Raw genomic sequence first — 27877 nt, forward strand, 5'->3', positions numbered from 1 at the left:
GAGTACGTCATGAGAAACGCTGGACTGGAAGAAACACAAGCTGGAATCAAGATTGCCAGGAGAAATATCAATAACCTCAGATATGCAGATGATACCACCCTTATGGCAGAAAGTGAAGAGGAACTAAAAAGCCTCTTGATGAAAGTGAAAGTGGAGAGAGAAAAAGTTGGCTAAAAGCTCAACATTCAGAAAACGAAGATCATGGCATCTGGTCCCACCACTTCATGGGAAATAGACGGGGAAACAGTGGAAACAGTGTCAGACTTTATTTTTCTGGGCTCCAAAATCACTGCAGATGGTGACTGCAGCCATGAAATTAAAAGACGCTTACTCCATGGAAGGAAAGTTATGACCAACCTAGGTAGCATATTCAAAAGCAGGGACATTACTTTGCCAACAAAGGTTCATCTAGTCAAGGCTATGGTTTTTCCTGTGGTTATGTATGGATGTGAGAGTTGGACTGTGAAGAAGGCTGAGCGCCAAAGAATTGATGCTTTTGAACTGTGGTGTTGGAGAAGAGTCTTGAGAGTCCTTGGACTGCAAGGAGATCCAACCAGTCCATCCTGAAGGAGATCAGCCCTGGGATTTCTTTGGAAGGAATGATGCTAAAGCTGAAACTCCAGTACTTTGGCCACCTCATGCGAAGAGTTGACTCATTGGAAAAGACTCTGATGCTGAGAGGGATTGGGGGCAGGAGGAGAAGGGGACGACGGAGGATGAGATAGCTGGATGGCATCACTGACTCAATGGATGTGAGTCTCAGTGAACTCTGGGAGTTGGTGATGGACAGGGAGGCCTGGCGTGCTGCGATTCATGGGGTCACAAAGAGTCGGACACAACTGAGGGACTGATCTGATCTGATCTGATCTGAATGTGTGGACACAGTACAAAAGGGAACAAGCTCTGACTTCTTGGAGTTTTTCTTTGTTTTTTGTGTTATTTTATTGTTGAAACATGCACATAACAAAATTCAAAATGTAGTCATTTATCAGTGTAGAGGTGGCATTAAATACATTCACAGTGTTGTGCAGTGTCATGGAGATTTTTTAGTAATATTTTATTGAAGTACAGTTAATTTGCAATGTTGTGTTCATTTCTGCTGTACAGCAAAATGACTTAGTTATATACATGTATACATTCTTTTTATCTTCTTTTCCATTGTGGTTTATTGCAGAATAGTAAATGTAGTTCCCTTCTGTCACTGCCTAGGTGTGTTCCTGTCGCAGAATTGTTTGGGGGGTTAGTTAGGCTAATGCAGGTTACATGCTCCCCACAAGGCGTGGCATGTAGTAAGCCCTTCGTAATATTGTCAATTATTTGCTACCTGCTGCTAAATACATCTAAATACATAGTCTGCTGATCTTGATCTCTTTCAGGTTTAATCTTCATACTATAGTCTTTTGGTATAAATGGATTATGATTCCAGCAAGAGGAAGAAATTGGCAGACAGAGTAAACATAGCTTCTTCAGAATTGTTTTTGCATACTTTCTTTGTACTTGGGAGGTTTTTGGTGTGGGGGCAGCCTTCTTTGGGAAAGTACACAATAACATACTTGCTCACCTCCCATGTAATATATGTGTTTAATCTTCCATTATATAAAGATCCAGGGTGAATAATGCACCCTGAAAAGTTGCTTAAGTGGAGCATGAATTCCTCCAAACTTTTTCTAAATTTTAAGTTAGTAATTAAAAATTCAAAGAATTATATCAAGAAGGCTTCCAAGTTTACGTGAAAACCCAAAGCACTTCATCTTCTCTCCATTGTATGACGTTAGGGATGCTGGTGTACCAGACCTGGGGCACTCTTTAATAGTAATGAGGTCCACTCTCCTCAGAAGAGCAGAGTTGTCAGTAGTATAAATTCCTCATAACCACATGGCCTCATGTCCAATCTATTTTATCAGTGGCTGGCACATAGTAAGTACCTGGTAAGTGTTACATTAACTGTATGTCTTCTGTCTGAAAAAATCCAGTGATGCAGATCTAGATTTATGAACAGTTTCAAGGCATGTTTCATAGAAACAGTACAAAAGTAGAATTTCCTGTGGAATCATCTACCCTCTCACCCACCAGAGGCCACTAAAAAAAAGAGAAGCATATTGCCCATATCATTAGTTAAATATTGATATCCGTTCTTCACAGAATATTTCTTTGTTTTTATAGGATCTCCAAACCAGAATAATGGTCAGTCTGAAGAAAAGCCTGGTGGTCAAAAAGAAGGTGAGTTTAAAAAGGTCAGAAAACGGATTATCTGCCTAGCATACATAAAGTAATATCAGCTAGTCCAGTACATGTAAGCCTGTACACAGGCCTGTCTTAACCATGATTTGTGTGTTTGTGAATACTTAAAGCCTACCATCAAAGGCTTCCCTTAGTAGGCATCAGGAAATGATAGTTCACTGGATTCACCATCTTTCTCAATCTGGCAAAGTTGTGAGTAAATTCTAAAGCTATTAATAAAAACATACTGGAATTTATTACTGAATTTTCAAGCACATTTTTCAGTCTGACATTGTGTGCTCTGCCTATGGATGTGAACTAGAATTCATAAATCTGCTGATCTTGCTGGTGGAAGAAATCACTTTAAACTGGTCAGCCATGGCATCCTTAAGTTGCTTTGGTAGACTAGTTGAAGTCTCTTCTTATATTTCACCCATCAGTTAGATTTCAATGCACCTCCTTGCTTCCTTATTGAAACAGTAGATTAGGCTTTTTTGTTATGATTTTAGTTTGGGAGAGATGGATTTCTTCCTTGATTTTCTGAATTAACATGGATAGATAGGAACCTGACTGATGTTATACATAATAGTAACGCATGTTTCTTCTAAGTGATATTTAGTTTATCTTCTCACTGCCTTTATTAAGAGTGACAGAGGTAGAAACTTAAAAAAGGTACACAAATCCTATCACTGGGCCCATTTTTTCTACTTTTATTCAACAAATATTTATTGATTGTCATGGATATTTTTTAATTTTTTATTGAGCTACAGTTATTTTACAATGTTGTGTCCATTTTTGCCATACAGCAAAATGGTTTAGTTATATACATGTATACATTCCTTTTTGTTTTCTTTTCCATTGTGGTTTATTCCAGAATAGTAAATGGAGTTCCCTGAGCACCATTGTGGTTTTCAGTTCTAAATGCAACAGTTTGCATCTACTAACCCCAGACTCCTAGTCCTTCCCTCCCTGACCCAGGCTCCCCCTTGGAAACCCTATGTCTGTTCTGTATGTCTGTGAGTCTGTTTCTACTTCATAGATAGGTGCATTTGCTCCACATTTTATATTCCACATGTAAGTGATTTGTTGATGTTTAGTCACCAAGTTGTGTCTGTGTCTGTGACCCCATGGACTGCAGCATGCCAAGCTTCCCAGTCCTTCATGTCTCCCGGAGTTTGCTCAAACTCTTGTCCATTTAATCAGATCACTGATTAATCAGTGATTAATGCATCCAATGACTTCATCCTCTATTGCCCCCTTCTTCTTTTGCCCTCAATCTTTCCAACCATCAGGGTCTTTTCCATTGAGTCAGCTCTTTGCATCAGGTGGCCAAAGTATTGTAGCTTCAGTATCAGTCTTTCTAATGAATATTGAGGGTTGATTTTCTTTAGGATTGATTGGTTTGATCTCCTTACTGTCCAAGGGACTCTTAAGAATCTTCTCCGGCACCACATTGAAAAGCATCAATTCTTTTGTGTTCAGCCTTCTTTATGGTCCGAGTCACATCCACCCATGACAAGTGGAAAAACCATAGCTTTGACTGTGTGGACCTTTGTCAGTGGAATGATTTTCAGTATGCTTTCTAGGTTTGTCATACCTTTTCTTCGAAGGAGCAAGCGTTTTTTCATTTCAAGGCTGCAGTCACCATCCTCAAGTGATTTTGGAGCCCAAGAAAATAAAACATCACTGTTTCTGCTTTCACCCCATCTATTAGCCAAGAAGTGATGGGACCAGATGCCATGATCTTCGTTTTTTGAATGTTGGGTTTCAAGTCAGCTTTTTCACTCTCCTATTCCACTTTTACCAGGAGGCTCTTTATCTTTAGTTTTTCGCTTTCTGCCATAAGGATGGTGTCATCTGCATATCTGAGGTTATTGATATTTCTGGAAATCTTGATTCCAGCTTGTGCTTCATCCAGCTCAGCATTTCGCATGATGTACTCTGCATAGAAGTTAAATAGGCAGGGTGACAATATACAGCCTTGGCATATTCTTTTCCCAATTTTGAACAAATCTGTTGTTCCATGTCCAGTTCTCACTGTTGCTTCTTGACATGCATACAGGTTTCTCAGGAGGCAGGTAAGGTGGTTTGGTATTCCCATCTCTTAAGAAATTTCCAGTTTGTTGTGATCCACACAGTCAAAGACTTTAGCATAGTCAGTGAAACAGAAGCCGATGTTTTTGGAATTCCCTTAACTTTTTCTATGATCCAGCAGATGTTGGTGATGAGAAATTGGTTACAGGGAAAAATGAGGTATTTCCAGTATCATGAACAGATTGAAGTTTCTAATGACAGATCCAATGGTCAGAGAAGTTCCCCGTTTTGCAGTAGTTTGGGAAATGCCAATAAGGGCATTGTCTTCCTAAGAACGAGAGAAAAAGGTATACTGGCCTGGTTCTGTCAGCTGTCTCCTTCAGATGTCGTCTGCTTCATTTCTTAGAGGTCTTTGTTTTCAAGTCACCAGTGCAAGTCCACTCTGGGTTTGATGCTTTCTTTACATGTGATATGTTAATCCAAGAGTATTTCTTTTGGAATTTGATGACATAAGGTTGGTTAACAGTACCTGATTGAGGCCTTTTCAGTGGGATTGAAAGGAGTCTTTCTAGAGATGAAATTTCCAGACTGCAGAGTGTGGTGTCTGAGGTTTCGTCTCTCAGGAATACACTATGAACAGATTACTGAAGTTGGTTATTTCTGTGACATACATTTTAAGAGACTAACTAGATTATGACTGATAACATCATACCAGGATATATCAGAATTTTATAAAATTTCTGGAACATTTATATAAATAACATTCACCATGCATTATAACCTAAGAAGGTTTATCATCACTTATTTAACAGTGCTTCCCATATAGTTTAACGTGCCAAATGAACCTAATTAGTTTGATTTCTCTTTTTGTAAGAAAGAAAACAAATCTTTTGAGATGTTGTAGGAGCCCTCTGGAAATATCCAGTGTTACTTTCAGGTCAAAAAGACTTTATTTAGAGTTTGATCTTGGGGAAGTTTGTCAAAAACATCAGAAGCGTTCAGACATCTGACTAAATATGATCACAGATTATTATAAATCAATACTTTATTACCTAAGAAGATTACATAGTTCTGAGCAAAATTTAGCTCTTTTAAAATTGGAAAGACTTTGTTTTCATGAGTAAAAACAAAGATCTGATTGAGATAACATGAAGCACAGAAAAATAATTTTGGTAAAACACAAAATCTTTGCTTTGTAGACAAGAGTACTTAAAAGGTAAGAAAGAAAACTTTCATAGAATTTTCTCAGAAGCAGATCATAGTCCAAGCAAACTTTGGTCTTTTAGTAGATGATGGAAAATTAAGTTCCAGTTTTACATAAGTACACTATTGATATTAAAGCTTATTTTTTTCAAACCCTTACAACAAATTCGTTCAATCTTACCCAGCTTGATCACTCATAAAATTCCTTTCCCAGATTCTCTTTCCAAAATCCTACAACTTTCATAATACCCCTTCAGATTTTATTCTGTGTTTTTCCTCTTTCCCTTTCTGAAATGATAAGCCTGCTTTAGGACAGTTATTAAATATCATGTAGGAAACGAGTTGTCAGTCCAGGTTCGATGCATGATGCTGGATGCTTGGGGCTGGTGCACTGGGACGGCCCAGAGGGATGGTATGGGGAGGGAGGAGGGAGGAGGGTTCGGGATGGGGAACACATGTATACCTGTGGCGGATTCATTTTGATATTTGGCAAAACTAATACAATTATGTAAAGTTTAAAAATAAAATAAAATTAGAGAGAAAAGCTAAAAAAAAAAAAAAAAAATACATCTCTTATACCTTCTTTTACCATCCTATTTTTCTTATATATGAAGATTTTTCACTTACTATTTCTTGTAGCTTTAATTATGTTAAAGGATTAGAATTCTTAACCCCTGGTAACCTTGGTTTCTAATAAAGCATTCTTTAGTCAATTTATGAATACCCTTCATAATTTCTAGAATCATGCTTTCTCATAGTACAGTTCTTTTAGCATGGCACAAAACATGTTTACTAAGAAAACCAAATATCTTTAGTAACTCTGTCAAAGAAAGCCAAAACTGGATAAATCTATGTTCAGTATTTACTTTTTCAGTGTTTTTTCTTATTTGAAAATGATTCAGATATTCAATGAGTTTAACTCATTATTTAGCTGAATTTAACAAAATTTTAAGGTTCTAAGGTACCAGAAGATTTAGGGAAATTTTTAAAAGTTTACCTAAAAGCTATTCTGTGTACATCTATTTAATTTACTTGTTTTTTTAAAAATTATATTTACATGAATTATGAAAGTCTGATCATACCGTTATTTTTCTTGCTGAATTATCGTTAAAGGTCAGTGCAGTACTTTGAGAACAGCTTCAGGCTTGATCCCTGGATTGGGAAGATACCCTGGATTAAGAAATGGCAATTTACTCCAGTATTCTTGCCTGGAAAATTTCACAGATAGAGGAGCCTAGCAGACTGTAGTCCAATGGGTCGCAAAGAGTCAGACATGACTGATCACACACATACACACATGTTAGAGTCCATGAGATAACTTTAAATGTTCCTTCTAGCTCAGGGTATTTATCTTGAGGGGGAAAAAGCATTGCCTCAAATTTTTTCCTGAAGAGACCAGATAATACAGCTATTATAAAAATGTTTTGTTTATTGTGTAAGATTTTTGCATAACTGTTTTATCCCTTTGATATATCTCTGAAGCTTGAAGATCCTTATGTAACCTGTTGGATTTGTTTTTTTAATTGGACATAATGCTTAGTGGAAATTAACAATAGTTACTGGTCAGTATGTAGCCACATTGGCTTAACACTGGAGTGGGTAGCCTATATCCCTTCTCCTGCAGATCTTCAGGAATCGAACCATGGTCTCCTGCATTGCAGGCAGATTCTTTACCAACTGAGCTATTAGAGAAGCCACCAAGACTTCCTGGTGGCTCAGACGGTAAAGCGTCTGTCTACAATGCAGGAGACCCGGGTTTCATTCCTGGGTCAGGAAGATCCCTGGAGAAAGAAATGGCAGTTCACTCCAGTACTATTGCCTGGAAAATCCCATGGACAGAGGAGCCTGGTAGGCTACAGTCCATGGGGTCGCAAAGAGTCAGACACGACTGAGCGACTTCACTTTCACTTTAGTGCTTAGTATTTTGTTTTGTTAGTAACATTTCTAATTGTAGAAAAATTGTCATTTGAACATACTGTTTACCAATTTATTGGGTGCAGTTTAGTGCAGTTTATTTGGCACCAGTCCCAAAAGGAAAACAGTACCTTTGAGAAATCCTGTATGATGTGTTCTCTAGGAATGTACTGTTGGCAAAAGAGGAGACTGCTAGCAGTACCACTTAAAACATGTATCTGTATCACTGTTACATTGGACTCACCATATTGAATTCAGCAAATCCAATTGTTCTCGATTTTGTTTGTTTGTTTTTGGTCTCCATCTGAGTTCTGTGAGTGCTTTCTATGATTTATTCATCTTGGCACCTAACACTATATGGAACCAAGTACATATTTTGTAGTTGCTGATTTACAAAGAACCACTGTGTATGTTTTTCAGACTTGACTGGTCCGTGCTCCAATCTTATCTGTTATTCTAGCTGGATTTTTTTGTCTGTAGAGTAAGATAGACACTTGAGGTCAAAGAAACAGGAATTAAGGTTACTTTTTAACTGTACCACAGAGTTACATGTGATGGTTTTATTTTTTAGTATGTTCTAATAATTATTTGAAGACAGACATACTTTTGACATTCTTTTCTACAGGGACTTGTTTGATGCTTCATCTACTTAGAAAATAATTTCCCCCATTTCATGTATAGTCTGAGAGCATATTGTTTAGAGTCTGTGGATGGATAGATTTATCCTTCCTGTGCAAGAAAGGCACAGGCCCAGATTGTTTTTCATAACAGGTTTTGGGCAAGGAAATGTAACATAGTCTAGAATGGACAGTAGATATCAGAACAACAGTTCAGTATCAGTCAGGATACAGGAGCATTTTTCTTGATCAGCTAGGATTAATGCTTCCCCTAAAAGGGGATTCTCAGGTTCAAGGTACCACCATCCAGTCTGAAGCTCTTTTCTTGGGCATAATTTTACAAAGCTGTATTCAAAGCATTTGACCTCCCTTAATGTTCTCGCCATACATGATTGCCTTTGGCTTGGTACAGTTGTTTGGTACATCCTTGGTACAGTTGCTTGGGCTACTCTAGTAGGGTTGGCTTTATCGACAGATCCGACAGGACCATAGCAGTTTTGAACAGATGCACCTGGTTTGAGTGTTAGATTTCTGCAGAAGAGGGTAGTGGAAATTTGGGAACAGCTTACTCAAATAATTATTCAAACTTTTACCCCCAATGAAAACACTAGAAGCCTTACTGATGTGGAAAGAATTCATCAGGTACATAATCTCATATTCCTCAGTACCTTCCTTTATTTCCTTTGGGTAAAATGGTTTATGTATGAAAGAAACATTAGATGGAAACTTCCAGTTAGGTTGTAAGCTGCTATAAGACAGGAACCAGATGACCTGACAGGTTACCTCAGATGCAGATGGTGTTAGATGGACAGAGATGTAGATATAGATATTGTTATTTCTAACCAGAGAGTTGACATAGGAAATAGTTTCTCTGACTACTCCGAAGGTTACTGTGTACTTAAGGAAGTGCTTCAACTCCTCAAAGACTTTGTTTTGTTCAACTCATGTTTATGAGATTGCATTTGAAAATTGCTGATAATTTTTAACATCATTAGATTTTGTAGGAATGTAGATTTCAAGGAATGTAGAGTGGGAAATCATTATGTTCAGTTTCAGGCTGAGTCACTAAGTCATGTCTGACTCTTGCAACCCCATGGACTATAGCCTGCCATGCTCCTCTGTCCATGGGGCTTCTCCAGGCAAGAATACTGGAGTGGGTAGTCATTCCCTTCTCCAGGGGATCTTCCAAACCCAGGGATCAAACCTGGGTCTCCTGCATTGCAGGAAGATTCTTTACGGACTGAGCTACGAGGGGTGGGGAGATACAAACTATGAGATAATCAACTGAAGGTGATTTCAGATCGTGATTTTTAGAAACAAACAGGATATTATGTGTGTGTGGTGGAGAATGACTGAGGAAGGGCTGCTTCAGACCGGGTGGTCTGGGAGGACCTCTCTGAGGTGGGGTCATCTGAGCTGAGCCCTGACTGACAGGAAGGAGCTGGCCCTGCACATAACAGAAGGAAGAGCATTGCAGGCAGAAGGAATAATTCGTGCAGGTGTGAAAAAGGAGTGAACCTCTGTGTCATGTGGCCGGCATGCAGCCATGAGTGTGCACTTATTACATACAGGAATTATGAAGTGGGAATACAATGTTTAATATGAAAGAGTTGTATTTTGAAACATCAAAAACATAGTAGAGCACACTTCAGAAGAAGAGGCCAGAAATGTGGATTCTGGCTACTTCATTAATTTTTCTGGGTCTTTTTTGTTGTCGTTCGAGTTGAGGTAGGTGTTAGTTCTTTAGGCATAAAATGTTATGGTGATTCTAAACCACAGTGCACCTTCATATTCTCTGTACTTTCAAGACAGCAGGTATAGTAATAAATTGGAACTGTTCTGGTGCTTTCTTTCCTGAAGTGTGCTGCTATCCCGAAGTTATAATTAGGAGCCAGATGAAAAGCTTCCAATTCAGATCAAGAACTGTTGCTTGTACTTGATTGTGATGTGAGCTTTAAAAGGGAACAGCAGATGTTTAACAGTTAAGTCATTTTAAGGGTTAGAGGTATGGGGCTGGGTAACCAGCCTGCTGTATGAGTTCTGGGAAAACCCAGGAAATTGTGGATGTTAGCTTGGGTTTGTGGGGGCCATGAGGTCGTGATAAATGGAGGTTAGGAGAAAGAAACGGTGTAGGATGCACATGCACTGAGAATTCAATGCAGAAATCCCAGAAATCCTGAGAAATGCGAAACAGCAACAGAAATGAGAAAAATAAAGGAGCAGTTTTTAATACTTTTGTTCCTTTTCACAGATGGTGTAGAAGATAAGCATAGGTGTCCTCTCCCCCCAAAAGTAAACCTAGGGCAGAAAGCCAGATACCAGACCCTCTGTTCCTATTGTCTTTCAGTATGCCCACGAGGGTCTGACACAGTGAGTGCCCAGTGGGTCCTTGCTGAATCTGAATTCTAGTTTGAATAGGAGAATGAACTTACATGTCATTGAATACACAACACTCATTTTTTTAGCTTGCTCTGGACTCTCATGTCATCTTTCAGACAAATATTATTGACTTATCTATTCAGTCATGTACAGTAATACATAGAGATTGCTCAAGAATAACTTTCCCAGATGCATAGTATTAAAAAAAAAAAAAAGACTTTGATGTACTGATTATAGAATTAAGCAGTAGTTGGTATCAGGTAAAGCGTCTGCCTGCAATGCGGGACACCCGGGTTTGATCCCTGGGTTGGGAAGATCCCCTGGAGAAGGAAATGGCAACCCATTCCAGTACTCTTGCCTGGAAAATTCCATGGATGGAGGAGCCTGGTAGGCTACAGTCCATGGGGTCGCAAAGAGTCAGGACATGACTGAGCGACTTCACTTTCACTTTCACTTTGGTATCAGGCATTCATCTTTTTGTTTGTCAGTATCTTCTTTTTCTCCTTAATATTTTAATTTTGTTTACAAGTTATTATAAAATATGAGTAATGTATGTACATAATTTGAAAGTTCAGAGAGTATTTGAAAATATGAAATACATAATACCTGCCTTCCTTTCTCTGTTGAGTCCCACTGACTCCTTTTCTCAGATGTCCTTTAATGGTCAAAAGCCAGACTCATTATTTCCATCCAAAGATCTATATTTCGTGTCTCACTTGAATGACCAACCATTTGTATATAAAGCAAGAAATTATTACCAGTTTTGCATGTATTCTTCCAAAAGACACTTTAAAAGTGAAAGTGTTAGTTGCTCAGTTGTGTCTGACTCTTTGCGATCCCACGGTCCGTAGCTCACAGGGATCCTCTGTTCATGGAATTCTCCATGCAAGACAGTTTAAGCCTAATCCATATATAGCATATGTGTTTTTTACGAACATGAATGGATAAGCACATGAAGGTGTGAAGCACACCTTTCCCTGCTCAGCTGGTCTCACTTACGCTTATCCTTCCTGGTGGCTACATGGTATTCCACGGTATGGATGCAGCACAGCTGATTCTCCCAGGTCCCCACTGAGGGATGTGTAGGTTATTTTCAGTCTCTGCTCATTTAAGCAGTGCTGCAGTGAGCATCCCTCCTGTTCTGTGCTGGCTTCCCTCTGCTAGGGCCCCTGTAATGCTCTTTCCAAGTGGTGGAACTGCTGAGTCAGATTGTGCATGTATTTTAATTGATGTTTTGCTAAATTTTCTTGCAAGGAGATTACACTAGTTTACTCCCACAGGCAGTAAAAGGTGCTTGTTTTCCACAGCCTCAACAGCACTGGGTAATAGCAAATATTTTAATATTTGCCAATCTAATATGTGATTAATGAAGTCTCCTTGTTTGGAGTTACAGTGCTTTAAATAAGTTTAGAATATTTTCATATTGGTTTTGAAGGGGCTTGGTTCTTTTTTAAAAAAAACAGCTTTACTGAGATATAAGTCACTCATTTCAGGTGTATAATTCAGTGGTTCTTAGTATATTCAGGTATGTGCAACCATCACCAGTTAATTTTGGAATATTTTCATTGCCTCAAAAAGAAATTCTGTGCCCTTTAGCAATCACCCCCCTTACACCCATCTCACCCTGACCCCTCAGTCCCTAAGCAATCATTTATCTAGTTTCTATTTCTAGATTTCCTTATTCTGGACTTCCATATGAATGGAATCATTTTAGTATGTGGTCTTTTATGATTGACTTCTTTCACTTATGTTTTCAAGATAACGTGAGTTGTAGCAAGTTGTCAGTACTTCATTCCCTTTTATGGCTGAGTAATGTTCCATTGTACAGAGATACCATATAATGCTTATATATTCATCCCTTGGTGGACATTTAGGCTGCTTCAGCCTTTTGACTGTTATGAATAGTATTGCTATAAACAAGTGTGCAAAATTGATGAGTCATATGGCAACACTGTGCTTGATGAACTGCCAGGCTGTTTTCCTAAAAGGCTGTCCCATTTCACATTCCCACTAGTAGTGTGCACTGTCAGGATTTTGATTTCTCTACATCCTTTCCAGCACTTTTAAACTTTTTGATTCTAGTCATCCTAGTAGGTATGAAATAGTATCTCATTGTGGTTTTGATTTGCATGTCTTTGTTGACTAATGATGTTGAGCATCCTTCATGTGTTTATTAGTCATTTGCATATCTTCCTTGGAAAAATACCTGGTTTTTTTAGTTTGAAGTATAGTTGATTTACAGTGTTGTGTTAATTACTGCTGTACAGCATAGTGATTCAATTGTATTGTTTAGTTGCTAAGTTGTGTTCAACTCTTTTGCAAGCCCATGGACTGTAGCCCACCAGGCTTCTCTGCCCATGGGATTTTCCAGGCAAGAATACTGGAATGGGTTGTCATGTCCTTCTCCAGGGGATCTTCCTGACTCAGAGACTGAACCTGTGTCTCCTGCATTGGCAGGCAGAGTCTTTACCACTGAGCCATCAGGGAAGCCCTGATTCAGCTTTGCATACATACATATAAATTCTTCTTTTACATGTTCTTTTCTATTATGGCTTATTGTAGCATACTGAATATAGTTCTCTGTGCTACACAGTAGGACCTTGTTGTTTATCCATTCTATATATAAAAGCTTATATCCGCTAACCCCAACCACCCATTTCAAAATATTTAATTATTTTGCCCATTTTTAAATTATTAAATTTTTTCTGATTATAAAAATAATTCTTGTGGAGACTTTGGAAACTACAGCAAAGTATTTTTTAATTATTCCAATTACTCCCACCAAGCACATTTAATTTTTTTTAGACTCAGAGTTGATATATAGGCACAGTTTCTTAAACGGAAACTAACACTCTTCCACAAAACATTTTATTATGGTTTCAAGTTACAACAGGAGAACAACTAGTTGAGAAGTGACACTTTTAGCCTATTACCTGTTACGATAATAACTTACTTATTGCTCAGTAAGTTTTGGTTTGACTACTTTTTTCACTCTACAGTGAATTTGATTTGCCAGTTTTAGTGTTTTTCACCCCAGTGTGTGTGCCCTGTTGTATTTGGGGGAAGATACAAAGAGAAAAGTAATTGTTTTGCTGTTAAGTGAACTTGGATTAGGTACTTAACCTCTCTGTGCTTTGGTTCCTTTTGTAAAAATAGAACTGATAAAATAATACAGATCTTCTAATGGGGTAAATTACAAGTAAAGCACCTGACTTTAAAACAGTACCTGGCACAAATTAAAAACTAAATAAATATGTTCCTCTTTGCTCTCCAGCCATGATGGTCCTTTTTTTTTCATTGAAATATAATTAATTTAAAATGTTATGTTAGCTTCAGCAGGTGTTTAGCATAGTAATTTGGTATTCTTCTACATTAAGAAATGTTCACCACAGTAAGTCTAGTTATCATCTGTCACTATACAAAGCATTTACAATATTATTGATCATATTCGCTGTGCTGTACATTATCTCTTCACGACTTACTTTATGACGAGAAGTCTGTGCCTCTTAGTCACCCATTTCGCTCATTCCTCTGCCCCTCTTCCCTGTCACAGCCGGTTTGTCCTCTGCGCCTGTGAGAATGGGCCTTTTTGATCCCCAGCTGTGCTCTCTGCCCCAGAACCTTGGCATATGCTGCTCTCACTCCCTCAGGCACTCTCCCCTCCCATCTCCGCTTCTGCCTGCTGAACACCCATTCTGCCCTCAGGGCTCTGCTCTGGCCTCACCTCCTCCTCAGGGGAGTAGTCCTTGACCTGTGCTTACAGGCCTCCTGAGGACCATATCTGTCTGTGTTAGGCTTTAGTGAAGACTGCCTTCTCAGCTGAAAAGTCATCTTCCTCAGCACCACATTGCCAGTGTCCAGCTCAGGCCTGACACATTTTTGTTGAAGCAAAGGACGAGTGAATGCTCTGGGAGGAGTCTAGTTTCTGTGCTTGCTACCCCAGCCTTACCTTCAAGGTTAGTTGGGAGTCCTTTGATCACAGTAAATCACCGTCTGCTCTCTACATACTTCTCTAATGGGATGCAGGGCTTTTCACTTTACAGTTGGGAAGAACAGGCTTACATGATGGTAGGACCGTTGCCATAATTCTGTCACTGTGTTCCTGGGCAACTCCTGTCTTTGCTCTTGTTCCCATGAAGCCCCTCCAGCCAGGCCCTGATCAGTGAGGGGTGTGGGGAAAGTGGGTGGATAGGGGCCTTCAGATCCATGAGGACAGAGCAGAGCTCGCCAGGCTCAGCAGGGCCACACTGTGCTCAGTCTTTCTGACGAGTCAGGGGTAGTCAGGTCATTCAGCCCTGGTGACCTCCTGCAGGAGGGGACCATCTGTGCTTTGTGTGACGCAAGAGGTCATAGCGGTGATGGCAGGGAGGAGGCGTTGGGTTTACTCATGTTGGGGGATGGGAGGGGTTGCCCAAGTCCCTTAGGGAGTATGGGTTTGACAGTAATGTGGTGGGAAGACATTGCAGGGTTTTAAACAGATTAGTTCAAATGGATGGTGGGCCAGGATGCTACTGGTGGACATGAAGACAGATTTTGCTGATAGGCTGACTGTGGCAGGTGAGAGGAAGTGGGGACTGGTGGCTGGGTATTCGAGTTTGAGCTCAGATGTTGTACTGGCCCAGGCAAACCCAACAGCTGGCCACCACGTGTCCAGGCAGTTACTACAGGAGAGGAGTTAAAAATGAGAATGGCTGAGAGATCCCAGCAGGCTGGATCTCTGTCCAAAGATGTGAGTGTCCAAAAGAGTGTCCAAAGATGGAGAGCCTCGTGACGAAAGACAGAGGGAAGAGCACAGACAGAGAAGTGGGGGGTGAGGAGAACCCCACTTTGTATGTTTCATTGTCTTTGAGAAAGTTGAGAGTTAGGGGTGACAGTGTGAGAATTAGGCAGTTTTAACTTCCTACATGAGCCAGGTTTGGGGGGTCTTTACAGGGTAAGTCTTAGAAATTGTCATCTAGTATTAATAGTTACATTACTGCATTTTATTGTTTTAAATTATCAAACCTTAGAACTAGAAGTAACCTTTGAGCAGTTTTTCTTGTTATTAGTACCACATTCTAACCAACTGAGCAACCTGTCATTCCCTCAGTTGTATGATTTTTTTTTTTCTTTTGGTTATTTAACCTGTTTGTGCTGGGAACTATGGATAATGGTTAGTTATGTGAAAATTATAAACCAAGAAGTACCATACAGTCCCAAAGTAAACATCCAAACTTAACCAGAGAGGAGAAAGTATTTAGTTTCTGACTTTTTCCAGTTGAGTTTAGCTATTTAGTTTTCTTGTGAGTTGTATAATCCAAGTTTTGCCATGACTTCATCCTTTCTAGTCACAGAGTTTGTGTTTCACAAAGTAGCCTTAAGATTCAGCAATCTGCAGAAACTGTGACACACCAAGGCTATTACATGCTTACCACAGCATAATTGTCTTGATGAGACGACATGATAACAAATGTATGTGTGGCTGTCTCTGTGAAGAGGTTAATCTCTCTGTGTTAAGTTTTCTGAGGATGATTCTGTTTATAACTAGACTCTAGATCATGCTGACCCAGGATAAACTTTTTAGACTAAGTGCTTTAAATGATGCTAAGTCTCTGTAAGTTCAGTGAGTCTGGCTACATCTGGGATCCACACTAGTTTACCAGTGAAAGTTGCTATATATAAGACGTAAAACTTCTGCTTAGTAGAATGCTATGATTTTAACAATTTACTTTAGAATCAAAACTTAGAGTCTAGTTGACTCAGTGTAAGTATTGTAACATTGCAGCACACAGGAATTCATGTTCGTTAGCTTAGTCAGAAGTTCATAGAGGGGTGTGAAAGTCTATTTCAAAAAGAAAAGTCTAATTTTAGAAGCTTCTACTTTACACACCAGAACTTTCGTTTCGATAAATAGCTTGGGTAATTTTCCTGCTGGCACAAGTTGAAAAGTACATTCTGTTGGAAAGGAAAAAAGAAAATAACCTGACGAGAAACTATAAGCCTGTCTATGAAGCGAAGGAACAGGAAGAAGAAAGTAAACACCACAGATTTAATTTTCATATTTCATATTTCCTGTTACATGTATTTGGTTGCAAGCAACAAAAACCAACTCCAGCTGAGCACTTAGGCAAACAAGAAATTGTTGGACACAGATGGGGTCATTCACAGAATCAAAGAGAAAACAGTGAACAGCTAGACCTAGCACTAGGTATTTTAAGGGCAGGAGTGGACAGAAAGAATCTTTTAAGGAGTGGTCAAAATGACTTTCAGCTCTTTTCCATTCTATTGTACGCTGCTTGAGTTTCAAATTTGTGGGAAGATCTGATTGACCAAATTTGAGTCATCGCCTACCCATTGACAGTCCCTCCAAACTGCATGGAGGGCAGGACTGAGGGGTCTTTAAAGGAAGAGTGGAAGCTATTATAAAAAGTGAGGACCAGGAGCTAGACAAGGGAAAAACAGTGAATGTTCACTACGCCAGCTGCGTAGCCACGGTCAGTAGTAGTGATTCTGCCTGACTAGAGTAAGAGCCAGATAGTTACTATCTTTCTCTTCAGAAACAGCTCTTGTCAGCTTTGTATTCATACGTGAACTGTGGTGAAAATATTATGCCACTTTGAATTGGAGAGGGATCATTTCCCTTGAATTTCAGAATATCTTTTTCATTTAGCTTTATAAATTGTCCAGATGACCAGTAATTTCTGATATGGAGTAAAAATAATCTAGAATCACTTTTCTTGTTTGCTTCAATTTTTTTTTCCAGAAAGTTCTTATACTTGAAGTATGTGTTGCCAGAAAGTTATCATGATAATTCTCAGAAGGTATATGTGTATTCTTCTTTTCTACATCTCCATGTAGAGAGAATATTCTTTGTCTTCCTGAATGAACTGATTGTTTACATTTAAAGTCTATTTCCTAGGATTTCCCTGGTGGTCCAGTGGTTAAGAATCTTCCTGCCACTGCAGGGGACACAGGTTCAATCCCTGGTCCAGGAAGCTCCACATGCCGTGGGCCAACTAAGCTCACGCTCCACAGCTGCTGAGCCTAAACTCTGGAGCCTGTGCTCCACAGTAAGAGAAGCCACTACGGTGAGAAGTCTGTGCACTGCAGCTGGAGAGTGGCACCCCTCGCTGCAACCAGAGAAAGCCCATGCAACACAGCAAAGACCCAGGGAAGCCGAAAGGAAAAATGAAGGATTGTTTTTTTAAAGTCTATTTCCTTAGAACTTACACCACCCTATTCTTGTTCTGCCACTTCTACCTTTCTCCTTGTCACTCATAGTTCTTGTCCCCTAGTTGGTCAGGTACTAAGGGACCTGGGACAGCTTTTGTGAAACTCAAAACAATCAAAAAGCCCACGGAACAAGAACTAATTGAAATATGTTGGGGTAACATTGTGCCATTAGCCTTGAAGAGCAGTGGCCACTGCTCAGTGCTGCCCCACGGCCACGAACTCGGCAAGCGCCCCAAGGTGATCAGGTATGGTCGGTTTATGTGGGCCTGTCCCAGAGGTAGATGGTCTCACCCAGGGTGAGTGAGCGTGCACACAGGGGACTGTTCAAGGTCTCTGAGCACAAGTGGGCCCTCCAGTCCATGAGGAAAAGGGTGGGGATCCCCACCGTGCCAAGAGGAAGAGGGAGGGCTGAGTAGCCCTAAGGAAACCGGCTGCAGAGAAAGACTGAGCCGCCTTCCTCCCAGTGCACACCAAGACCTTTACAGGGACAGAGAGGCAGGTACTGCTTAGGACATTAAGCCAGCTGTGAATAATAGTGTTGGTCAGCACTCTAGCTTGATACAGGGTGTGGATAAGAGACATGTAGTAAATTCCAACCACAGACGGAAGGTTGTGAAAAGAGAACCTGCTAAAGACCAAAACCTTGCAGCTTAATTCTGCAAGTTAAAGCATTCCACAGTAGACAGTAACACATTCACAATTAGAAGACTTCGTTCGGCTTGGTGACATCCCAACTTATCTAGACTAGCACATAACTGGTTGTATATGCCCAGACACAAAGCTGTTTATCCACAGCTGGCTATTCAGTTAATAAATAGCTTTGTGACTAGGCATATACATCAGTTATTTGCTATTTATAGTAATTAGGATATTGCCAAACAAAATAGAAGTTTTCTAATTGTAAATGTATTAGTCAGATTTTAATCAATAAGTAGGGAATAAAACAGCCTTTGTAAACACTAGGCCACATGCTCATTCAGTCTTTATCATCATACTCTAGTAAGTAATTTTGCTTTCAGTGTTAAACAATAACAACAGAAGGCGTAACAAAAGGCGTACCAAAATCCTCACATACCTTGGGTGTAAACTTTCCTGGGGTTTTCCATTATTAATGAAGTCAAAGACAAATTTTATAACTTCCTTGAGATAGCTAAAACTTACATAGCAATCTCTGTAGTAGGGATATTAGAGTATTAAAAGAAACTGACCTTGCATTATTTTCTACTCAAGACAGGATTTTGGTTAAATGCAATTTTTGTTTTTTAAAATCTCATAAAATCTCATATATGCTCTGTCCATCCCACTAGTTAGCTGCAAGACAGTTGACCTCAGGCAAAGTTAAGTCCCTCTGGAAGTTCATTGCCTAGAGATAGGGAGACAGTTTACTTGATATTGACACTGTTTAGTTAGAAATAAGTAAAAGTGTCTCAGTAGATTGGTGGAAATTGATTATGATAGTAGATTAAGAGGTAGAAACTTCATTTACCTTAAGGAAAACATAAATACTAATATCACTGAAATATGAATAGGAAAAGAGTGGAAAATAAAGCATAGAACTAATTCTAACCGACAGAAGTTTTATGGAGATTACTGAGGTAAACTATGAGGAGCTTTCAACACTTAAATTCTCCTTACCCATTTTAGCTTTTTAAAATTATTGGCTCCTGTTTTTACCAATCTGAGTTTTCATTAGTCTTCCTTTTTTTTACACAGTTAGAAGGAAAAGAATTGACATTTTTGTGCCTCAGTTTTCTCCTAGCACTTCTTTCTAAGGTTGTTGTGAGGGTTAAGTGAGTTGATACACGTAAAGGATTTAGAACAGTGCTTGGCACATCATAAATGCTATATATATATGGATTATTATTATTGTTAAGAATGATCCAGATGTTCAAGAGTAAGAAGTCAGAGTTCTAATAGAATGCTGTAGTTACTTAGGGGCTTTCCAGATGGCTCAGTGGTAAAGAATCTACCTGCCAAGCAAGAGATGCGGGTTTGATCCCTGGGTCAGGAAGATCCCCTGGTTTGATTCCTGGGTCGGGAAGACACCCTGGAGAAGGAAATGACAACCCACTCCAGTACTTTTGCCTGGAGAATCCCATGAACAGAGGAGCCTGCCAGGCTACAGTCCATGGGGTCGCAAAGAGACAAGATTTTGTGACTAAATAACCACATAGTTACTTAGACTCAAAGCTATAAAAACCTAGCTGACCTTTCTGTCAGAGTTCAGTGATAATTCTGCTATATAAGCCTCTGATATTCTTTTCTTACATCCACTCATCAAAGGTTCCTTTTGAACCTAATATGTGTTAGGCAGTGTGCCAGACTCTGGGAGTTGTAGAGACCAACTGGATATAGACACTGTCTTTATGATACTTGGAATTTACTTCCAAAAGTAATAAGAACCAAAATAGCTATAATCAAAAATGTGCTTAGTAGAAAAACACACTCGAAGGAGGGAGAGATTACTTTCAGTTAGGAAAACCTTGAAGGAAATAGCATTTGAACATGCCTATGTGGATGTGGCATTCACAAATGGAGTAAGGAAGAACAGATTTGTCATTGGAGGACACGATGTGAGGAAAGATGTGGGGAAGGGACGGGATCTGGGCTGGACGACGGGATCTGGGCTGGACAACGGTCCAGGCTGTCTTTATGTCATGCGTTCCCTGTTGTGAATTGAGGGTGAGGGTGGTGGTGGTAACAATGGTAGCCTCTGGCTGCCAAGCATCTTGTGGTTCTTCACCCTTGTTATTGAATTCTGTGTGATAACCAGATGGGTTAAGTATTGTTTTCCCTATTTTAGAGATGAGGAAATGTTGTACACTTAGAAAATAATTGCATGACTGTTTGAGCGTAGGAAGGAAAGTGAAAGTGTTAGCCGCTCAGTCATGTCCACTCTGTGTGACACCACAGACTGCAGCCCACCAGGCTCCTCTGTCCATGGGAGTCTCCAGGCAAAGAGTATGGGAGTGGGTTGCCATGCTCTCCTCCAGGGATCTTCCCGACCCGGGGATCGAACCTGGGTGTCTTGCATTGCAGGCAGATTCTTTACCATCTGAGCCACCTGGGAAGCCCAGGAGTTGGTTTGAAAATGAGGGGTTTCTTTCTGACATACCTGGCTGCCTCTTCAAAATCTCCAGGGTTGATTGACAGATAATTAGATACATATTCTACCATCTTGAGAATACCAATTGATACAGATTAGAATTTTCTTCCGGAGAAGGCAATGGCACCCAACTCCAGTACTCTTGCCTGGAAAATCCCATGGATGGAGGAGCCTGGTTGGCTGCAGTCCATGGGGTCGTGAAGAGTCAGACATGACTGAGCGACTTCACTTTCACTTTTCACTTTCATGCATTGGAGAAGGAAATGGCAACCCACTCCAGTGTTCTTGCCTGGAAGAATCCCAGGGACGGGGGAGCCTGGTGGGCTGCCGTCTATGGGGTCGCACAGAGTCGGACACGACTGATGCAACTTAGCAGCAGCAGCAGCAGCAGAATTTTCTTCATTACTGCTTCTGAATTTTCATCAGATTTTTCTGCCCCCGGTGTTTCCCAGAAACCCGGGGTTTGTCTGTCTTTCCCCAAGACCTTTTTTAAAAATGTAGCAAGTGAGCATGCAGTCTGTGCAGAGTTGGATGGTTGGAGGGAGCACTCATTCTGGCTGAAGTGACGGGGTCCTGCATCTACAAGCCTGACCCTGTCCCATTTCCGTATCAGATAAATAGCATTATCTGTGTAATCAAGTTCTAATTCAGAATGGAATTCAGGGTCTGTGTGCCTTGGCTCCATGCACTTCCTGGCTTTGTTTCCAGATCTGTAAAACATCAGTAAAAATACTTCTGTATGCCTTGAGGTATGCCTTGTGGGGTAAAGTAAAAATCAGTACATGGAACAGTTCATCAGCTGCTTACTGCTTTATTGTTTCTATAATCATAGTCTTGTGAGGCAGTTATATCCTCAGAGGCTTCTCGATACATAGGGGTCTTTGTTCCTGCACTCTAGTGGCTTCAGATGGCTTATTTTAGCTTCTCCTTTTTTCTAACAGACTCAATTGTCATGTCTTTGTATTGGCATTATGCTTCCCTCTGATACCCACTCCTCCCTTTATTTGCTGCTTTTAATCAGCAGTCAACTAGGAAACCACAGAATAGAACTTGTTAGCAATATGTCTAAAATTAAAGTAATTTTGTTCTTTTGCACAAGGGATGAGAGGAAGTTTTCTTAAAATCTCAGTTGGTTTAAAATTTCATGTTTATTTTTGAAATCTTTTTTAAGTTCTTAAGCATTTTTAGAAATTAATAATGCTTGCACTTAATCCTTTAAGCAATGCAAAAGTGTATAAGATAAAAAAATATCTGATGCCTCCTCTCCCTTTCCCTTTTCAGTAACTCCCTAGAAATAATCACTATTTGTGGAATGAATATACAAAATAGGCTCATGATGTTCTGCACCTCGTTTTTTTGACCAAACTATTAACCTTTTTGTATTAGTACATCATAGGTTGTGTGCACACGTGCTAAGTCACTTCAGTCGTGTCTGACTTTGCGACCCTGTGGACCATAGCCCACCAGGCTCCTCTGTCCATAGAACTCTCCAGGCAAGAATACTTGGGTGGGTTACCATGCTGTCCAGGGGATCCTCTGGACCCAGGGATCGAACTGCATCTCTTTATGTCTCCTGCATTGGCAGGCAGGTTCTTTACCACTACCGCCATCTAGGAGGCCCACATTATTGGTTATTGCTGCATAACAGAACCCCCAGGACTTAGTGGTTTGACTGTATATATTACCTCAGTTCCTGTGGGTAAAGAGTTCAGTAGAGGCTTAGCTGGGTACTTTGCTGAAGGTTTCAGGGTTTCCCTAATAGCTCAGTTGGTAAAGTATCCACCTGCAATGCAGGAGACCCCGGTTCGTTTCCTGGGTCAGGAAGATCCACTGGAGAAGGGATAGACTACCCACTCCAGTATTCTTGGGCTTCCCTTGTGACTCAGCTGGTAAAGAATCTGCCTGCAATGTGGGAGACCTGGGTTCGATCCCTGGGTTGGGAAGATCCCCTGGAGAAGGAAAAGGCTACCCACTCTGGTATTCTGGCCTGCAGAATTGCATGGACTGTATAGTCCATGAGGTTGCAAGGAGTCAAACATGACTGAGAAACTTTCACTTTTCACTGAAGGTGGATTTGAAGTTGCAATACTGGAGGCTTGAGTGGGACTGAAGGCACCACTCTAAGGTAAACTAACAGACAGGAGGCCTCAGTTCTTTCTACTTTGCTTTGCTTGAGCATCTTCACAGCATGGTGGCAGGCTTCCCAAGAGTGAGCTCTCTAGAGATTCACTGGATCCTAGAGAGAGCCATGGAGAAGGCAGTGGCACCCCACTCCAGTACTCTTGCCTGGAAAATCCCATGGACGGAGAAGCCTGGTAGGCTGCAGTCCATGGGGTCGTGAACAGTCAGACACGACTGAGCAACTTCCCTTTCACTTTTCACTTTCATGCATTGGAGAAGGAAATGGCAACCCACTCCAGTGTTCTTGCCTGGAGAATCCCAGGGACGGCGGAGCCTGGTGGGCTGCCGTCTCTGGGGTCCCACAGAGTTGGACACGACTGAAGTGATTTAGCAGCAGCAGCAGCAGAGAGAGCCAAGTAGAAGCTATCGTTTTTGTGACCTAACCGCAGAAGTTATAGTTTTGACATACTCTTTGCTAGAAGCAGGTTTCTAAATTAGGTCTACCTAGAAGGAAACTGAAATAGAAATAGTGTAGGAAGTGCTTTGAAACAGTAAATTATAAACAAATCTACAATAATTTCAGGATAATGGTTACTTTGAAGGCACTGCATTTGATGAAGGTGCACAATTTGAGGGAATTTCTTAACTGACAATTTTATGTCTTTATCAGACTAATGAGAACACAGATGTTCTTAACCATGAGATGTTCTTAAACATTGCTTAATGGAAATTTAGAGAGGCTCTCGATTTTTAAATTCTGACCTCTTATTTTAGTTTCAGCTTACATGTATTTGCTTATTGATGGTGATTTTAGTGCAGTGAAGATAGTCAATGGTAAAATTAAAACCTAAAGTAAATGCAGTAGGCTCTGGAATTCAGGAGGATTTCCATTAACAGACAATGAGCAAACCAGTGGAAAGTTCACCAGGCTTGAAGAAGTCCAACAACCTGTGTCAGGGTCTGTTCATCACTGTATGTGACAGTGATTTGGAGCATTTACTTAACTGGAGTCAGTTTCTTATCAATAAATTGCAGGGAACAAGCCCACTTCTCATGCTGTTATACAGATCACATGAAATATTTTTCATTAAAAATATGAAATATTTAATTTTTAATATGAAATATATCCAGCTACTGGCACACAACAGATCCTCAGTATTTTCTTCCTACTTGCACAGATTATTTCCTCTTGATTCTGGTTCAGTGTCTAGCATTTTAGCAAGTGTGTATTTTTAGTAATTGCAAGTTTTGTATTTTTCTTTTGTTGTGCAAGAAAAAATGTTCAGTATTCAATACTAAATTTTCTAATGCCTTTATACAATGAGCTAAAATCATTTAATAGTGGATGGTAAACTGTACAATTGCCATCTCTAGGGATTTCTTTTTGCTGACATTTGAGCAGTTATTTTTTGCTGACTGAATATCTCTTTGTGGTGGTGCTTTGAGCTCATTAACAACTAAATTCTTATGTGGCAGCTGCACATTACACATGCTTATTCTCCGTTTTCAGACCATAAATCTTCTATGACTGAGTGACAGCACCACCTGCATAGTCTTTTGAGGTTGCAGATATAGCTCTAATAATGTTATTTCAAAATAGTCCAGATATGTTTTCTCGTACATTTTAGCACAACTGGGACAATGAAATGGTATTTCAGAGTATGAGAAATTATTGTTATTTTTTTTGTGTATTTTACAATGCAGACAGACGGTAGAATTTCCTGTATGTAGGATTGTATAACATGTAGAACATCCAGAGCATTCGGTACATACGTAGCTGGGGGTTATTAAATACTGAGAGTAATTTTGAAAATGTTCATGTTATTTTTTCTCCCTAAAATCTATTTTCTAGCTTATTCTTAGCAAAACACGTTGAATGAAGGTCATTAGGGCAATGACACAGTCACTCACTCATCCCGACAGAGCTTTTTGCTTTGATGGCACTACTTTTCATGACTGGTAGCCAAACACAGTGCTTGAAAGCAGAGGCTCTTGGGCCGAACTGCCTCAGTTCACATCCTGGCTCTTCCCTTCCCGAGGTTGTTCTCAAGTCACTGAGCCTCTCTATTCCTCAGTTTCATCTTGAAATGGGGATGAGCATAAAATCTGCCCCTTAAAGTAATATGAAAATTGCTAATGTTTACAAAATACTAAAGCAGTGTCTGGTTCATAATGGGGACTGTTCAAATGTTCATTAAGTAAGCATATTAAATAAGTACAGCAGACAGACAGCTGTAGAGCATAGAGCACACAGGACTGGGCTCAGCTCTGCGAGCTCATCCCAGATCGGATCAGTCCCCAAACAGCAAGACACTGTCCTTTCAGTCAGATTAGTCATACAAGCTCATAAGGATAAGGAGTATAAATCATCAATGAATGATGCTTTCCCTTTGGCTTAACCAAACCAGAAGCCTAGGGGATCAGCCTGTGTCATTTTTCAGGGCAGAGGGCTGGTGGGACAGGGGTAGGGAGGGATCTGGAGGGACAGACAGAAAATATCCATCACAGTTTCTGAGACAGAGTGCATATTTATATATAATGCATATATAATATGTAGATACGTGCATATTTCTGTATAAAATTTCCATTATCTTCCCATGTATTTTCTAATTCTCCACAGAAAGAAATTTGATCTCAGCATGAAAGTCTCAGTCACTTAAAGCGTATTTCAGCATTACTATTCCCTGGCTTAAAACAATGGAGGAACACAGTTCGTTTTCTATTTAATCCAAAAAAACCATCCCAAGCCTGGTAGGAAATGTTGAAGAGCTGATAGATAGAATTGATAAATACTACCTCCTATTTAGAAATGCCAGCAGAATTGTTTCTTCAGTCCTTATACCAAATGCTTCTAATCTGCACCAGTAATTTCTTTTCATAAACAGAACAGAATTGAATCTGTTCATAAATTCAACAGAACATGTTGAATGAGGTTTTTAAAGTACTTCCTATGCCTAAATCAGTCATTTCATTTTTCTTCTACTAGAGCCCCATTGAGCTCACTCTGATGTTCATGTCTTCAGTGGGAGGTAAAGGTGATATACAGTATTCTGAATAACAAAAGTAGTTAATTGAACATTTCAAAGCAATCACTATATAACAGACTGGACGCACAGTTGCCTTGGGGAATTGAGGTAGCTGGGAGACGACAAATGAGCAGGCTTTAATTCTCTTAGTTATTGTTCCTGGAGGACCATTTTAAATTTCTGCATTCTGGAGAAGGAAACTCACTTAACCTCACAGCATTGTGTTAATTCTGTGTTCAGGCACACAGGGGACATGATTAGCCTCGATTTGACAATTAACATTTGGTCAGTCAGTCAGTTCAGTCTCTCAGTGGTGTCTGACTCTTTGCGACCCCATGGACTGCAGCACTCCAGGCTTCCCTGTCCATCACCAACACCCAGAGCATCCTCAAACTCCAGCCATCTTATGCGATTGGACATTTGGTAGCTAATAAGTAATGATTCAGGGCATGAGGAAACACATTTTTGTAACACCCAAAATTATGTTTTACATAGGAGAACTTTAGCTTGCCTATGGTTGGGAGCCTTTTTTTTTTTTTTTTTTTTTTGCCTGAGTTTGAACCTTTGAATTTAATGAGGGCTTGCTCACACTTTCTCTCATTCACCAGCTAGGAATTTAGTTTTCTCATATTTGCAAAGCAGGATCAACCTTAGTCCCAAAACACTGTGTGGTAGGCAGAATTCTAAGATGACCCTCCAGTGACCCTCTCCCTCTGTCTAATTCTCTCACTTGTGAATATCAGCCATCATTCCTATCACAGTTACAGAAAACTAACCAATCTGATCACATGGACCTCAGCCTTGTCTAACTCAGTGAAACTATAAGCCATGCCAAGTAAGGCCACCCAAGACAAACGGGTCATGGTGGAGAGTTCTGACTAAACATGGTCCACTGGAGACAGGAATGGCAAACCACTTCAGTATTCTTGGTTTGAGAAGAACTGTATGAAAAGACAAAAAGATTAGGACACTGAAAGATGAACTTCCCAGGTCTGTAGGTGCCCGATGTGCTACTGGAGATCAGTGGAGAAATAACTCCAGAAAGAATGAAGAGACGGAGCCAAAGCAAAAACATCACCCAGTTGTGGATGTGACTGGTGATGGAAGCAAGGGCCAACGCTATAAAGATCAGTATTGCATAGGAACCTGGAATGTTAGGTCCATGAATCAACGCAAATTGGAAGTGGTCAAACAGGAAATGGCAAGCGTGAACGTCAACATTTTAGGAATGAACAAACCAAAATGACTGGAATGGGTGAATTTAACTGAGATGACCATTATATCTACCACTGTGGGCAAGAAGCCCTTAGAAGAAATGGAGTAGCCATCATAGTCAACAAAAGAGTCCTAAATGCAGTACCTGGATGCAATCTCAAAAACGACAGAATGATCTCTGTTCGTTTCTAAGGCAAACCATTCAATATCACAGTAATCCAAGTCTATGCCCCAACCATAGAAGCTGAAGTTGAACAGTTCTATGAAGATCTACAAGACCTTCTAGAACTAACACCCAAAAAAGATGTCCTTTTCATTATAGGGGACTGGAATGCAAAAGTAGGAAGTCAAGAAACACCTGGAGTAACAGGCAAATTTGGCCTTGGATTACAGATTGAAGCAGGGCAAAGGCTAATAGAGTTTTGCCAAGAGAATGCACTGGTCATAGCAAACACCCTATTCCAACAACACAAGAGAAGACTCTACAGATGGACATCACCAAATGGTCAACACCGAAATCAGATTGATTATACTCTTTGTAGGCAAATGTGGAGATGCTCTATACAGTCAGCAAAAACAAGACTAGGAGCTGCCTGTGGTTCATTCTGATCATGAATTCTTATTGCCAAATTCAGACTTAAATTGAAGAAAGTATGGAAAACCACTAGACCATTCAGGTATGACCTTATTCAAATCCATTACAATTATAGAATAGAAGTGAGAAATAGATTTAAGGGACTAGATCTGATAAGCATCCCTGATGAACTATGGACAGAGGTTCGTGACATTGTACAGGAGACAGAAGTCAAGACCATCCCAAAGAAAAAGAA

The 27877-nt window shown here is 40.1% G+C and overlaps 1 protein-coding gene across 4 annotated transcripts in view; it reads left to right on the plus strand.

The window, feature by feature from the left end:
* TMEM123 (transmembrane protein 123) overlaps positions 1-27877 on the plus strand; it is a 72738-nt gene that overhangs the window by 22124 nt on the left and 22737 nt on the right. For all 4 annotated transcript variants that reach the window (XM_086338855.1, XM_086338857.1, XM_086338856.1 and 1 more), the window contains one exon: positions 2164-2220. In XM_086338855.1, the coding sequence (XP_086194981.1) occupies positions 2164-2220 (57 nt within the window). The remainder of the gene's footprint in view (positions 1-2163; positions 2221-27877) is intronic.

This window comes from Bos grunniens, chromosome 15 (assembly GCF_055505025.1).
Source record: "Bos grunniens cultivar Pamir isolate PY7600 chromosome 15, Bosgru_T2T1.0, whole genome shotgun sequence".
Lineage (NCBI taxonomy): Eukaryota > Metazoa > Chordata > Mammalia > Artiodactyla > Bovidae > Bos > Bos grunniens.